This window comes from Mizuhopecten yessoensis, unplaced genomic scaffold, assembly GCF_002113885.1.
Source record: "Mizuhopecten yessoensis strain PY_sf001 unplaced genomic scaffold, ASM211388v2 scaffold11177, whole genome shotgun sequence".
In the NCBI taxonomy this organism is placed as follows: Eukaryota; Metazoa; Mollusca; class Bivalvia; order Pectinida; family Pectinidae; genus Mizuhopecten; species Mizuhopecten yessoensis.
In genome coordinates, this window is record NW_018408918.1 from 1,171,051 (window position 1) to 1,188,696 (window position 17,646).

General features: G+C 36.0%; 1 protein-coding gene across 1 annotated transcript in view; it reads left to right on the plus strand.

Moving 5' to 3' along the window:
* LOC110440255 (gamma-aminobutyric acid type B receptor subunit 2-like) overlaps nt 1-17,646 on the plus strand; it is a 52,356-nt gene that overhangs the window by 3,676 nt on the left and 31,034 nt on the right. The window contains exons 2-3 of the mRNA XM_021483205.1: nt 12,993-13,130; nt 14,879-15,061. Of these exons, the coding sequence (XP_021338880.1) occupies nt 12,993-13,130; nt 14,879-15,061 (321 nt within the window). The remainder of the gene's footprint in view (nt 1-12,992; nt 13,131-14,878; nt 15,062-17,646) is intronic.

Here is a 17,646-nt window from a genome sequence, read left to right on the forward strand (position 1 = left end):
CGTATGACTCTGACTGTTGTGTCTCCCTAGGCACACGTCATTGTATGACCCTGGCTGTTGTGAAGACGTTAAACCTCAAACGAACAAAAACAAACAAAAACTTGACAAATAAAGCATGCCACGGTACGGTTTCTGTTGCTTCATAAACAATAGCAAGGTGCGCAATAGTACCACAACACACTTTGTTTAACATTCAATTCTTGAACAAAATTGCACAAAAAAAGTTTTAAAAATCGAACTGAATCTTAACATATCTCAACAACAGACAGAAGGATAAGGCAGTGATCGGTGCTGACCCCTTCTCAGTATATAGTGTGTATACTTAAGTATTCATGTAATTTCATTTTAGATATTTTAACCTGTAATCTCATATGATCGACCATAAGGTTTTAAATAAAGTAAATCAGGATATTCACATGTGTTGCAAATTTTCGGGAATACGTTCAAAATGAAATAACTGTGTTTCAATTTTTACGTTTTTGTCTGCTTGCTAATTCTATCACGTACGTGCGTGGAATATTTCGATATGTGTGAAAAGTTTGCGGTCTATTTTTCACATTTTCATCAAATCACAAATAAAAGCGAAAATTTGATACCCACGAAAAATAATCGATATAAGATAAACAATCTTCAGTGTTTTGAGACTAGTGATAACGGTGAATAAGACATATGACGCGATGCACATCTGCGCTTGCGACCAAACAACAGGATAATTCAAATATATTTTCCAAACAGGCGGGATGTTCTTATGCTAGAAAGATTGGACATTAGCCATCTGATTCAGCTTTTTGTTCCTGATATTCCTTGTAAATAGTATGGCATTGAAGTCACAGAATATTGTACTTCTAACGACAATAATGTTAATACATAAATCATAACATTCCAAGCAACGATATGTTAACACCAACTGTGAGAATATCCAGATAGACTAATGCTGCTCGTGTTTGTGTCCATCCTCTTTATTTCCGCGACCAAACACTGATGCGTCTGACAGCTCCTGTCATTGTACAAAACATAACGATATGACAACCTCAACTGTGAGAGAATCCGGAGAGTATAATGTTACTCGTGTATGTTTCCGTTCACTTAATTTCCGCCCCAAACATTGATAAATCTGACAGATTCTTTGTTTAGTGTGCACGTGTATTACGTAGAAACACACAGCAATCCAACTGAAGCAGAAGGGAACAGAACCAGTGCAGAACAATTTTATTTATTTATTCTTTATATGAATAGAAACTAGCGAGGAACGCTAGATCGTCGGTATGTATTCCGACTGTCTCATCAGTGTGGATTTTCTACAGATGGTTTTGGTGGCCATATAAGTTTATCGCCGATCTAACCATGCCATTAGGATATCGACCTGGAGCCATCATTTGTTCACATCCGACCCCGCTCCTGCGACTCGTGTAGCGTGATGGATGTGTAGTAAATCGACTTGAATTCTCGCGCTCCATAATTGCCAGGCGATAGACATGTTGTCGTCTCCAAAAGCTCAACTTTTGGGTCGGAGATTAATTACGGATCGGAGGATTTCCTTCAACATATCTCCAAGATTAGTATCCGATTTTTTGGATACCGATTAACATGTTAAAGATACAGGATCATAACTAATAGCGTAACGTCGTATGTTTGATTTCCCCTTTACCAGGAAGTCACGTGGGGAATACATGGCACGTGATACGTCACGATTTGCTATTCTTCTTGGCTATTATTTCCTCACGATAATGGATTTTTCCTATCCACACGAAAGAGTGTATGTATTTCTTATCTTAAACAAATGACCAAAATAGCTTTGCATATCTTGAGACAAATACAAAGCTTTTTACGCCAACAGCTATTTCTAACGTCACGTCTTTTTACTAAGAAACGATAAGTACAGGGCCCGTATTCATGAAACCGTTCTCACCCTCAAGCTCTGATTCTGTGCTCAAGCCAAAATTCTTGTTCCATTTATAACATTCGTAAACATTCTATTTTTTGTCAATGTTTTTGGAAGAATATCGAAACGACCAAAAGCAGGCGAATACTGTTTTCAATGTTTACACTTGATTTTGCCTGTGTTACATGATTTTAACAAGTTACAAGAAAGCACAAAAAATCATGCTGAAGCATGAATACAGTTTCAAGAATATAGGGCCTGAATTTTATAATTGTGTAAATAGTCATTAATTTATCAGTAATGTTACTTTGAAATTATGTTTTGTAAATTATTGTATATTTTATAACTACTGGACCAGTTGTAAGACGAGTCGTTGACTCAACTTTGTCATCAAGTATACATAAGACTATTATCATTATCAATATTATTTAAGTAATGCTTTTAAATGTAACTATCATGCAATGAGTTAGTAGTCGTTTATGTCTTCTTCGTCACACCGTGATATAGGTAGACAAGATTCCTCACTAATATAGGTTTGGTAACTGTAATACAGGATATAGGTTAATAGCCATACAAATAATTTCTATAATACTTCTGTCATATCAATTTTCGAAGGACCTAATTAAAAATAATGATTTTCAATGGAAGCTGCCATTTAGCTGAACAGAAACGACACTGCTTCTGTGGTCTGTAATTATAATGTTAACGTCTCAATATCTCAACCTTATTCACAGCTTCCTGTAGAGTTCAGTTTTATATTAAGGATCCCTGTACCACTGCACTGGATTTTCCAATATGCAGTAGCTGCCCCTTAACTTCCGTTTGGATAAAACTGTACAACAATTGAGCGAGGAAATCTCCGTCGACCAAGTAGCTCAATCGGTTAGAGCGATAGTTTAGCAATCTGAAGTTAATGGTGGTTCCGGGCCTAGTCCTACGGTGTTTATTTTGTAAACGCTCAGAACACTATTGTTGACTATATTTAGTTTATTTCACTTTTTTCATTTCTCATAAAAAGTCCCGCAAGGTATGGTTTCCTTTCAGAATTGATGGATCGTAGCCGTAGTCATGTCGGCAAAATAGCGTCCAATACTTAGTTACAAATGTCGGTAGTGGTACGGAGATCCTTCAGGACTTTGAAAAAAACATATTAGCTGGATATGGAGAGACAATCTTGTGTACGTTAGTCCTACTTTCTATACACACGCATGGTGATCTTTGTAATAAGGATCTTGAACGGAAGCAATGAAACATAAAAGCTGAATGTTCAGTTACATAATTATGCAATAAATGAGAAAATCGAGTTCACTTTTGAATGTCTTTGATTTGTTGTGAGATGCAGCATACACGCCACATTTAATTCTGTTAAATAAAAAACACAAGTTGAAATTCCTTGTGGTGCTTTTGTTATATAAGATAACTAATAACTATTTCAAGTTGGTTCATTTTGCATGAAAACAGCATTTCCTGCAGCCATACATGGTATGTTAACACTATAAAAACAAACCTGGTACGAATACCAATCGAGCTCAGACGATATGCAACTGCGAATTCAGATTTACATATGTGTTTTTTAAAAGTTTTAACTTGGTATATTTTGAAATATTTCAAACAAAGGTTACTTCTCGATATTTTCTCAAGTCAAAGTGTGTGTGTGCATCCAAAAATCGAAGTGTACAAAAATTGAAACAAGGAAAAGCAGAACATCAAATGAAGTTATGCCTACATTATCGTCCTGATATTGGTTTAAGATCTTAGAAACTGAGCTATACAATACGTATTTGTAATGATTTGCTATACCTATGAATGTGATAAATAGCAGAGTACGGAAAGGGAAGAACTAAAATAATATACAGTATTACAAAGCTAAGCAAGATTGGAAGATGTCATTTTCAAAACATGCATGGTTATTATGCAAGTTTAACATTATGTATTCGAGACAAACATGAGGACAGGATTTCTAGCAAAAGGTTCCATGAATAAATAACAAAAACGTGTACTGTTACAGTTTGTTGATCAGGAAAGAACAGTTTAATGTAATTACAAAAGCTTCTTATTACAAAATCAGAAATTTCAGTTGTAACTGGCACTCTGTCGTACTCCAAAGAGACTTCTCGCCTAGACTGTGGCAAAGCCCTCCTGTATGCTATCTCTGAAACCATGACAAGCTGTCTTCAGCGAGTGTTCAGTACACAGCAGCTCGGTTATTACATTAGTGTTGTACTCAATACCCTAGTTACCTGTACGAAACAGAACTCAAAGTACAAAAGTTGCGTGAATTTTCGTTTTACCGGTATTAAATGTGCACTACGAGGAGTTTGTCACTACCTAAAATGTGTTAATCTGCAAGAACCACTAAGGCAAGTGTCTTATTAACTGATGAATGTACAAATTTATAACATTTTTGCAGATGAGCTATTAAATTAACTTCGTTTATGTTACAATAATTGCAAAAGCTAGTTCTATCGACGCATACACTGTGTAAATGACTTTTGTTAGCCCGAATTACAGCGCACAAGGGGTCTTAATGTGGGAGGAAACCAGGGGGGAACCCACGTGGTCGAGCAAACGATCCAACACTTTCTTATTACCGATCGGGGAATCGAACCCGAGTCGTTTTGGTGAAGGTGATGCGCCATCTGACAAGCTTTGACAAATTAAATTATATGAATGAAATACTGTATAATGACATACGAAAACAGTGATAGCACTCTTAATGAATTCTAGTTTACATCCCACTGTTTCAGAACCGCCTTTTAGTCTAGACGATTTTAAACCAATTTGCAGTCAAAACTTCCTTTATCATTCCATGTAATCACCTACCTTTAAGTTATGGATATAAACCGAAAACTGTCCAATAAGTGAGAGACAGGACAGGTGTCGAGGCCCGTTAGGGCCGAGACCTGGTTTTTTTCTCTCACTTATTGGACAGTTTGAGGCATATATCTAACTTAAAACATAGTCCCCTCTGAGTGCCTCTGATGCTGATTCAGCTAACAGATTCTTTATACTGGTGTTCACTTACCCATTTAACTTATTGGACAGTAAAAAGGTGAACCCGTTGTCGGACTAAGTCAAAATTTGTAGACATTTGAGAGACAAGTTTTGTTTGACGGTGTCCTGAGTGACATTTTGGAAAAGGATGAAGAAAATAAGAGGTCAAATTTACGATTAAGCAACATTTTTTCAGACCTTTCCGAAAAAGAGAAAATTGCACAAGAAGTATAAATACACTGCCGGTGTGTACAGTACTCTAGCTGTTGAATATATATACTGCCGGTGTGTACAGTACTCTAGCTGTTGAATGTGTCACTGCCGGTGTGTACAGTGCTCTAGCTGTTGAATGTGTCACTGCCGGTGTGTGCAGTACTGTAGCTGTTGAATGTGTACACTGCCGGTGTGTACAGTATTCTAGCTGTTGAATTTATACACGGCCAGTGTGAACAGTACTCTAGCTGTTGAATATATACACTGTCGGTGTGTACAGTACTCTAGCTGTTGAATGTGTACACTGCCGGTGTGTACAGTACACTAGCTGTTGAATATATACACTGCCGGTGTGTACAGTACTCTAGCTGTTGAATATATACACTGCCGGTGTGTACAGTATGCTAGCTGTTGAATATATACACTACCGGTGTGTACAGTAATCTAGCTGTTGAATGTGTACACTGCCGGTGTGTACAAGACTCTAGCTGTTGAATATATACACTGCCGGTGTGTACGGTACTCTAGCTGTTGGATATATACACTACCGGTGTGTACAGTACTCTAGCTGTTGAATATATACACTACCGGCGTGTACAGTAATCTAGCTGTTGAATGTGTACACTGCCGGTGTGTACAGTACACTAGCTGTTGAATATATACACTGCCGGTGTGTACAGTACTCTAGCTGTTGAATGTGTTGGATTCTAAGGATAATTCACCACTGGTATTCTATATATTACATTGATTTAATATTATACTAAAATTTCATGTGGGTTTTTTTTTGGTTTTTTTACCTATAACGCTAAGTTACTCCAATTTAGCTCCGCCCATCTCTTCCCTAGGATGTGATGTCACAACTGTCCAATACGTTGAGAACTTGTAAGACAGATGGGTAACTTATTGGACAGTTCATGCAACTTATTGGACACTTGTGACATCATCGCTATGTTTTAAGCGTAGTGTTCTACTTTACGATCGGCCCTGTCTGACAGTATCCGGCCCGAATTAGCATGTTTGTCCTCAATATGTCCTTATGTTGGAATATAGAAAGGACATTTTGAGCGATTTAGGGTCAATTCTCTCAAGTTGTTTAGAGCGACCTAAATATAATGATATATTTAAGTTTAACATTATTTGTGTGTACTGAAGAGAAGTGTGTGTGTGTGTAGGGGTGGGGGGTGTAGAGGGGTGTAGGGGAGGTGTAGGGGGTGGGGGTGATTTGTTAACATAACATTTGTAAATTGTATTAAATCTTTTAAAATGGGATATGCTTTGATGTGATTTGTTAACATAACATTTGAAAATTGTATAAATCTTTTAAAATGGGATATGCTTTTATGTGATTTGTTAACATAACATTTGAAAATTGTATAAATCTTTTAAAATGGGATATGCTTTGATGTGATTTGTTAACGTAACATTTGTAAATTGTATAAATCTCTTAAAATGGGATATGCTTTGATGTGATTTGTTAACGTAACATTTGTAAATTGTATAAATCTCTTAAAATGGGATATGCTTTGATGTGATTTGTTAACATAACATTGGTAAATTGTATAAATCTTTTAAAATGGGATATGCTTTGAAATCACACTCATGAAGGAAGCCATATAGAAAAGAATTTCATGGTTTGAGCAATGTCCTGTACGCTGTCGACTTTTACATGAAAGTCAGAACAACTTTACATGGTAAAAAATACTTACCAGTGTCTACCATGATGAAAAGCCCCTGCAGGTTCGAGAAGAGTATAGTCACCTCGTTTTCAACTGATATTATGGTAAAAGGCGATTCATGTGTACCCTCGCAGATTTGGTTTGGTTTGGTTTGTTTGTGTTTACGTCCTATTAACAGCTATGGTCATTTAAGGACTTGCCAGGTTTTCGTGGTGGAGGAAAGTCGGAGTTCCCGGAGAAAAACCACCGACCTGCGGCGAGAACCAGGCGACTGCCCCACGTGCATGTAGGCCTTGAACCCGCGACCCAGTGGTGGAGGGCTAGTGGTAGCAGAATGTCAGACGCCTTAACCACTTGGCCAATTTTGGTTCGGTTCATGCTGTCTACGTGATTCTTGTTATTTTGTCTTTGGAGGTTGAAATTTCTTAAATTCAACTTAAACATAACCATCTCAGGTATAATGGTTTTGTGTAGCCAATACGATTATTCTGACATTCATTATTATTTATCAGAGATTATATATATACACACTGTATAAAAAACAACGAAATTTATTTCTCTTTCAGTTCCGAAATATTGATATTGATTTTATAGTAAGGAATATATCACTTAAGTATTTGTGCCGTCAAATATATCATGTTCCGAATCTTGATACACTATCTATAAGTCAAAAACTGTTCCTTAAATTGCGTTTTCTGATTGAGTTGCAGCGAAAGGGTCACTTGTATCCGATGATCTCCATTTAAAGATCACTTTTTTTTCTAAATCCAGACTAGGACCCGTATGAAACAGATCGGTTGAATTCCAAATGTTCAGTACCATATCGATGGATTGTTTTAAACATGACGTCATTATTATGTGATAAGTGACGTCATCATAAAACGTAAATTTGATCAGTGTTTGAACATGTACTTACCTAATCGTATTCAGCAATTGACATCGCCTCACGAAAATTAAAACCATTAAACATTAAGTTTTAGCCTACTGCTTCATTATCTAGCAAGTATGCTCTATTATTTGTTGCATTTGCAAAGTCATTTTCCACATTTTACGGAATACCCGAATAAAAAGTGAGACAGAAAAAAAAGTCAATTATTACGTAGAAATGGGGGATATACAACTTTTCCCTTCCTTTGTAGAACTTGATCTAAGGTCCTTGACAGGTCACGGCTCTGACCCAAATTTTACTCCCTCTGGTAGAATTGTCATACCCTCCGATACCTATATAATAACAGACTCTACAGAGAACCATAAACGCGTGCGAAATCTGTTCATAAATAATTATTATCTGCATTTCATTTTTATTTTATGAAAATACAATTACCGTCCTTGATATCATGCATTATCATCTTAAATAAGATATCATATAATCAGTTTGTTATCGGATGGAATTATTTTAAACACAACGAATATCGTTTTATTCATCGGCCTATTTGAAGAAAGATATGTTGTGCCACAAATCACAGTCTCTCTGACTAGAATATAAATATTGTGAGGAAAACCGCCGGTCGAAATTCATATCTGACATGCATCATTTACAAATAATTTTAAGTCCTCAACAGCCCAGACTCTTCGGTTCATCATTGACCTTGTTGTAAATGTTTTATAAAGTGGACATTTTCGCAGGTTGAAATGTTCGCGTTGTGAACCTTTTAACTGATCGCTGTGTAATTTTTTTTACTTGGACGATATTTGTAATATTTATATAGGTATTCTATTCTATTTATCCAATAATTATAAAAAATAAATCGAGGTTCTTATATACCGCTTTATCACAACCTAGTTAGTAGGCCGTCTCAAAGCGGTTCAAAATGTATTATCCGTGATTATATGGCCCTTGCAACCAGACAATATATTTCTCAACTCCCTGGGGAGCACACAGCCGGTGCAGGCATTTCGGCGCTCACAGCTAGCAAACAACACTTCTGACAATGCCCAACCACGTACTCATTTACAGCTGAGTAGACTGACACAAGCGGAGTAAAGTATCTTTCTCAAAGATACAACACAGTGCCGTGCCTTGACTCGAACCCGTAACCCTTCGGTCACGAGGCCGGCGTCCTACCACTAGACTACTGTGTCTCCTATCTATAACAGTGGCGGATCCAGGTGGGGTTTTTTTGCTTCAAATTCCGTTTGTCATATTTACGTACTGACATGAAACAGTTTTATGTAATTCCCACCGAATACGTCTCAGAATGTTCTACACGTTCTGTACAATGATGGCAGATTTCAATGATAACATAATAGCTCAAAAGTTAGTGGCGATAAAAAAGACAATAATTCACATTCCTATTGGGTTTGTTTGCAAATATGTATTGGGATAGAATGAAAAGGTGTTTTATTTAATGTTCATTGTGGAATAAAACTAAAAATTCCCATTTCAATTTTTGTATTGTACCACGGTAACAAAATTAAGTAAATAAATAAAGAATACAAGTACATAAGCCTATTACTTGTTCAGTAAATGTTACTGTGTTTTCAACCCTAACCCACTTAAATTATTATATAATATAATATTTACATTCTGTATGCTTAGACCCATTGACAAAAATTACATTCATAAATGCATAACACAGGTGTTCATAGAATCTCAGCACGTGGGAACTGATAGTAACCTGATCACACTGCGTAGTAATACACTACAAAAACTACTCACTCGGAACGACCGACCTAGATGCTTAATTCTTACATCTTAAAATATTATTGAACTGTGCTTTGTGAAATATCCACGTATTCACGTGTCCTGTGCTACAAATAAACATTGAATATGGAACTACATTTTGTTGTGTTATTGTTGTTGACGGTTGCTAAGATCTCTCACGATAGTGTCACATTTCCCCGCGAAAAAACACTGTTCTCGCCACTGCGTTGCACCCGTGTATAAGCAGGAACAAACCCTGTTTATTTGTTTTATTCGTTGTTATATCGATCCACTGAAAGGATTCGTCAATGTAAATATAAGGAATGATATTTATTTTTTCAACATTTATGAGGTCATAACAACAATGGGTTTTTGGACATATTTTACATGAATCGCTAACATTCAATATGTCCATAAATGTTGAAAAAATAAAAATCATTCCTTAACTAGCAGCTCAAACATTAAATACTCCAAGTCTTCAGTGCATAGAGTCATGACTTGAATTCGTATAACGATGTAGTCGTTTGCTTGCAGTCGAGTTAGGAAGGTAAATTACCACGCTGTATCCAGCATTCGATCAGTGTCATTCTGTTGATGCATTTTATTCAAATGGTTAATGTTACATTTATTGACAGGAAGCCTGTGCATGTATCTGCAGAGGAAAACAACATTTCCTGTTACGTTGTTAAAACCGATAAATCAACACACATATCCCCAAGCCTACGTCTGAGCTGCATCAATAACTCCTAACATTTTTCATTGAAGATCAACGCATTTAGCCTCACAACCTTTCTTGAAATTTAAGCTATAAATAGAGCGATATCTTTCCCCGAGTATTGACCTGAAATCCCTCACCAAATGGAAGCAATACGTACACAAGTCTGCAGTGTTGTCCGATAAGGAAACATACACTAAACTGTCGGCTTCTGGATTGTGACCAAAGTTAAAAGGGTGCCGAACTTAAGATAAACACATGTGACGTAAACTTATAAAAAAGTACACTGCCCCTAACAGCTGTTTCGTGTTTCCAGGTCTCATGATGAAACATATCACAATACAAACACAAAACCCTTGATTCTGTTTTTTTCTTAGATCTCATAAGTTTATATGTGGGTTTTTTTTAATTATCATTTAGCAATGGGTCAAATTATTGACACATTTTTTGACACACTTTTGAATTTTATATCTTTTTTAAAGGATGCAAGTTAAAGAATTGTTAAAATAACATTTCATTTGTTCTCATATCACAGCTATGGGGCACCCACACATACGACATACTGTGAAATACAGGTATTTTTTCATGAGGCCCAAATTTCGAGGGTTCCCGACAAAACACAAATTCGTCGGTACATACATTCGTAAATTAGGAATACCTCTGAAACGAACAATTACTTCATGTGAAACATGTAATTATTTCGTGGACAAGTGAATTCGTGAAAGAAGATTTCTCACGAAATTAAAAAAAACTACAAAAATTAGTACTCTCACAGAACCTGTATAAAGACCATTATGATATTACAGTACTCACATCGCACCTGTTGGGTCGTACCGTCTACACGAAACCTTTTTAATACTCACAAGGGTACACTTTCATTGTCGTACTAGATGATACCTCGTCTTATTTCATGTTTTCGAACGGTATTGAGTTTTTATAACAGTATTCCAAGGCAATGCAAACAGCTTGTGTCGCTCTGTGATTTGCCAGGAGATATGGAAACTATAATTATGAAGCCGTCGCTTGTATCTGCAGTAAATTGCATCATTGTAGCCCGACAAGTATTCTGCGAATGGGTTTTTAATTTCTAGCTCAGCAACACCAATGGCGCTTTTTGTTTTGACAAGAAATGTCATCATGTTCGTCTGCAACAATGCTTATATCGAAGGTCTAGTCATCTTGACGTGCAGTTATTGTAACTTCATTATTACTTCTGTCCTTCTAACTATCTGTTCTATCCACCTATACTGTTAATAGTATCTGTTAATTCTTTATGTCGTAAACTGACAGAAATAAAAATTGCGAAATATTTAATGTCATGGGCGAATTATAGTGGTGTACACAATACGAAGATGAGAAAAATTGATAAAAGAAGCCATGCTGAATGTGTTTTTTGTTGTAACAACCAGATTATTATAATTTTTCGTATTGTTTTCAACATATAACACTCAACAACACATAGCATGCGTAATACATTTCGCAATTGCAATGTTCCTTGACTAAGACGACATATTTTAAAAAAAACTTGAAATTTTAGCGAGTCGAAATGTTCGCGTTGTTACCCATTAAACTGATCACCTTTTCGAAATGTTTGCGATGTCATCCATTAAACTGATCGCTTTTTCGAAATGTTCGCGTTGTTACCCATTAAACTGATCGCTTTGTGGAAATGTTCGCGTTGTTACCCATTAAACTGATAGCTTTTTCTGAAATATATATGTTCATTTTATCTGCATTCTGTATAATAGCTATAATCTATTAATAATTCTTCGCGCGTGGATTCCTTAGCAAAACCTCACAACGTTGAAATCACAACCGTTTCTGACCAAGCAAATTTTCACTTCTATAGTATATACAGTTCATATGTAAAAATGTCTGTGTTAATGCTATATGGAAAAGTGACTACGGTCTTCTGTGGTCCACTTCTTTGTTAAAATATAAAATTGTCAAAACGACAAATAATTTCTTCTTATTTAAACTTATTGGTTGCAGTGTTATTTTTCTAAGACGACATATATTTGATGGGTCTGTTGCAATGATACATTACCAATGTAATTAAGATATTTCACATTATTTCTCTGTTGAAACGTTACATGGTCAAGGCGACAACGACCATCATCAAGATCTTCTGTCAAACATGACCATGATAAAATGTTACTTGGCCATTATGACAAAGCGTTTATGTGTAACAATTCTCTGTAGCAATGTTACACGTCAAAAATGACAAACATATTTGGTGTTTCACCTCTCTGCTGTAATCCTATATGGCCATAGGGACATATATCAGATGACATATATTTTCCCTGCGGTGTCATTGGTTGGATGATAATCACGTAGTGGTATGTGATATCTGATATTGATTCGGTGTTATTATTTTTAGAAACAACAAATCACTGTTCACTTTATTACCTTATTCCAATTATTACGTCACAATGTTGTCTGTCAAATGCAGTACTTTCCTCCGTATCATTTCATACGTTACATCTTGTTTAATGATTTCAACATGATATAGTATCGAATATTTCAACTAAAAACGTTTATTGCGGTGAATATGTGGTTATATGAACCCAGAAAGTGTTCTCAACCAAGACGAAAGAAAATGATATTGACCTCGACTTTATCTCGGTTAATATCATTTTCTCTTGTCCATATAACCACATGTTCACCTCAACAAAGTTCCATAATTGATAAATGTTTTATATGTTACCGATATATCTTGCAATACGATTTTGCAAAAACAAGAAAAATCCTGTATATATAACCCGACTAAGATAACAACATTTTTATATTGGTTTTCACTATTGCAATGTCAAACCTGATATAAATATAGTAATTAATTTTTTGAAGTATTATATTTTTCTATTACAGTGTGATATGGCCAAAGCGACAAAGATTTTCTTTGACATGATGGCCGAGAACACTACAAAAATCATGCTGTTTGGTGACGCTTGCTCTAACGTCACTGGACCCATGGCGCAGATATCTAAATGGTGGAATATGTGGCAGGTACATAAAGAACAGTCGTATATAATGTCAAGGACCCATCCTGTTGCAGGCAAAACACTAGGGAATTCCACCTAATCTTTTCGTATCCACAGAAACTTAACCTTAAATGTGTTTCGAATACAACTGTAGCGCCGTGGTACTTCCATTGATCACGTATCTCAGTGGTTAGAGCGACAGTATAATGATCTGAGGTCCATGGTTCGAATCCTGGTCTGGTACCATTGTAATGTACACTTAGAATACTCTTGTTGATTTCTTTTATCTATATATTATTTTATTATTTTATGTACTTTTCCCTTTCAACAATGATTTATCAAAGCTAAAGTCATGCAAGGAAAAAAAAGAATGAATTGCTACCATGTAGAACGTCGAACATTTTCGAAAGGTGAAATAGCGTTATGAAAATTTACGCAAACATATCCACGCGCAAATCTATAGACAAAGATATTATTGATATCAGAACGATTGCCAAAACAAACATTGCCTCACTGTGATTAGTTTGAAGAGTCACAGCACGAACAATTCAACCAGCGAAAATGTCCACCTTTGGTTTAAACTTTGTTTTATTCAAATTTTGTTTGACAATACATCGAAGTACATGTTTTAAAGAACAGGAAAGGAAACAAAAACAAGTGTCGTGACACTTATGTAAAATGTCCACCTTTGCAGCAGGCCTAGTATCGATTTGGCATTTCATGTCTTTGTTTTCTATTTAGAGCAGAGCAGATAGATGTTGATTCGTTTTAAACGATTTGATCGGGTTGTACCGTAATAATCCTCACACTTGATATATTTATTGTAATACTTATATTAATTTCATGGTTTCCTCATTAACTTCTCTTAACGATCGATCCCCGTCCCACTGCCAAAGCCTCTAACTACACATTGGAAACTGTTTCCTGCGACATTTCTATAGCTTTGATAAATCATTTCTGACGGGAAACAACACGTTGTTGGACTTTTTTTTAAACAAAACAAATCAGATGAATCATACAAAGTGTAACCAACAACAATGTTCTTGATATAAAACTTAAGCGTGGCTAGACCGGGATTCGAACTCTAGACCTCAGATTGTTATGTTATAGCTCTAACCTAATGAGCAACTTGGTCAACATGAGTGCCCTGGCTCAACTTTATCATAGTAATATCAAAAACGAATTTAAAGGGAATACTGCATATACGAAAACTTAGACAGCAGTGGGTCAGGGATCATTGAATATATAATATTGAGACAAAATGAAAAGGCATTTATAGATCGAAACAAGATTATTATGTCCGCAACAGAAGGTGTTCTGTATTCGTTTCAGACGATGAAGAAATCGACTTTTTGTTGAGTTCGATTATGATTAGCCCGTGTATGTGTATATGTTCATAAAGCGAACAAATATAAATATTGATCTCTATATTAGTAGCGACATATCCCGGTACCATACAACCTTGCAGCACTGCAATTAATGTTATGTCTTTGTTGCCGCTCCACTGAAGAGTGCTTGAAAATCCCATGAGGAATATTTCCTCTCATTGATTGGATTTTCGATATCGCATAGAGATACAAATGACTTTTTTATGAATATCGAATTAAGCACGAGCCTTTACAAAACCCAACACATTCATCATCCATACGGATACTTGTCTAGAGGAGTCCTGGCTGAGGAGCCCGCTTTGGTGTTGTTAATTGAAAATGTAAAATAATCTGTCATCAGCAATTTATAAATTGTCCAATTTCCTCTATTTTTCTTTCATAACAGTTGTCATACGCCGATACAGATCCAAAGCTCTCGGATCGATCGACCTACAGTAACTTTTTCCGGACAGTTCCGAGTGATACCGACTTTAATCCGGCTATGATCGCCATTCTCCGACACTTCAACTGGACCCGAGTGGGAACAATTTTTCAGGATCCCTCTACTGGTTCGGACAGATACGGAATCGTAAGCTTACATTTATTTTGATCCCAAATAAAATCTTGTATTGTAATAATATGATTGCTTTCATTTTTTGCTTCAGTAAAATCTGCGAGTACCCCTATTAAATAATCGTCTCTCTTAAGAAAAAAAACTTTTTCCGCATCGACCAAACAGTTCACTTCATACAAATACTTAATATAACAAAGATATCTTTTATACGACTTTTCTTGCATAATAATAATAACTTCTATAGCATAATATCATCAGCAACAGTGTTCTGACGGTGAAAAAATCAGCGAGCTAGAACAGGATTCGGACCCTTGATATCATATTGTTATATTGTCGTGCTAACCAACTCAGCTACCATGTCCATCGTCCAATTCAGAAAAAAGGCAAGTTACCCAAGATTTAGGACATATGTACATACTGAAATTGCACCGATTACAAGAGGTATAAGAGTATCAAACATCCTAATAATATTAGATTCATTCCATTTAGTCTATTTGAAGTTTTTACTCAGTCATTTCTTTAATAAATTGTCTGACCTCATCTATTCCGTCTTTGCGTATTGTAGAGTTATCTTCTCTTGTGAGCAGGTATTGATTGTCACGTCATTTGTTTGTGTGAGAAATTACGTCGTTTTCTCAAAATTTGATGACGTGACTCTCACAAACAAATGACGTAACAATCAATACCTGCTCACAAAAGAAGATAACTCTGCAATACGCAAAGACGGAATAGCAGGTTACTTCTACATTTTCATTTGTATATGAAATCAGCTAGTATAGTTACTAGACTTTAACTGTGACGATTCGTTAGATACCGGTTTTATGACGCTGTTTGCGCCAATCGTTACCTTTTTTCATCTTCCCACTATTGTTACTGTTGCTAAGTTTTACGTATAAATCATAGTTATTGTAGTAAGCCAGTGTACTAATTGACACTTTTGATATGTTTCAATAAAACCACGTTCCGGAACTACTGCCTACGCTATCTTGCGAATTCGTCTCTAGCAATGTCTTAAGTTGGATCTTTAAACTTCGGGAAATATAGATATAAAACATGTTGTTACAATAATTTTCATGTTACCGAGTTTTGCCGAAACCGTGAAAGCCACAGTTATTGTTTTTGAGTAGTGGCACGGTTCATGATACACACATCTTACTCGTTATGTAATTAGATATTAACTAGTACTTTTATAAATATTTAAAATTAATATTGTGAAGGGTTTTTATTTCCCTCCTTTTTCCGTTCAACATCAATATTATTTATCAACTAAAGCTATCTGATGTTGTGAATGCCGCCGTTTTGGTTATTACATTGATTTAGACAAACTTGAGAAACTTGCTGCCCATTGCAACTCATGTTATGAAGCTAAGTGATTGTTACATGTATCAATGCTTCAAACGTGACTATTGAACTGACAGACTGTACACATATTATTTATCATTCTGATATCATTTGAATATTATTACACAGCATTTGCATTTATACATATGTATCACTTATTCCAAGATCCAAAACTCTACATTTCAAAGACAAAACTGGCATGAATATATGCAATGTATAACGGATATAACAATCTGATTAAAATCATATGTTACATGGCTTCGTTAACTTAGTACTATGCCTGAACATCTGAGTGTGCCGCGGTCAGGGTCACGTTCAGGTGACCTTTATATTAATAAATACTCATTAAATTTTGACCAGAGACCCTCTTTCAAAAAGGGCGCTCAGTGTTGTAACAAATATTGCGGACATTGATGAGAATGATGCGAAAGTTCTGAAGTTATTTGAGATTGATCATCTGAAACCCGAACAGAAAAAGACATTCGAAGCTTTATTAGAGAAGAAACACTGTATGGCGGTGTCGCCTACGCAATTATTACCCAATGGGTACGTTTTCCCTGGCGTCGTAGAAACGTCAGTTCCCGCATTTTTTATGTTTTGGAAAACTAATCTGTTCGATACCCCTCGTTATTTATTTATCAACCATGATATTCCTATTCGCTGGCAAACTTTACCAGCGCGCTTCTGATTGGTTCATCCAAATGTCACTTGAACGTGACCCTGACCGCGGCACATTCAGATGTTCAGGCGGAGCCATGTTACAGATGATTTTAATCAGATTGCAGATATAATAGCTGCAAAGCGCTCTCTTATGATGGAGGGTTGTTCGATATTTTTCTGACCTGGAAACATTTGCTCATTTACTACAGCACGTTAGACGCACATGTTATCCAAGAAATGTAATTATTATAATTTCTCTTTTCAGAAAAAAATATTTCGGCTCCGCCAGGGGGAACAGATCCTCAGATCAAACTAACTTATTCGAAGCACTACCAATCATGATAACTGTTTTATCAAAACAATCGTAATATTACTGGGAAATAATTCCAACAGGTCCTTACTCCCTAAACATGCCGCAAGATAAAATAAATGTTGTGTATGAAGATAGATGAAAAACAGTGCAATGCCTGTATAATGTAGAAACGTGTTTGGGCTCTGTGCCTTCGTACAACACCAGTTGTCATTTTAGCGACGGCTCTGTGAAAGGTAGTACATGTAGTTCTTAGTCGGGAACGCATAACGATTTATCGTTCTATAAT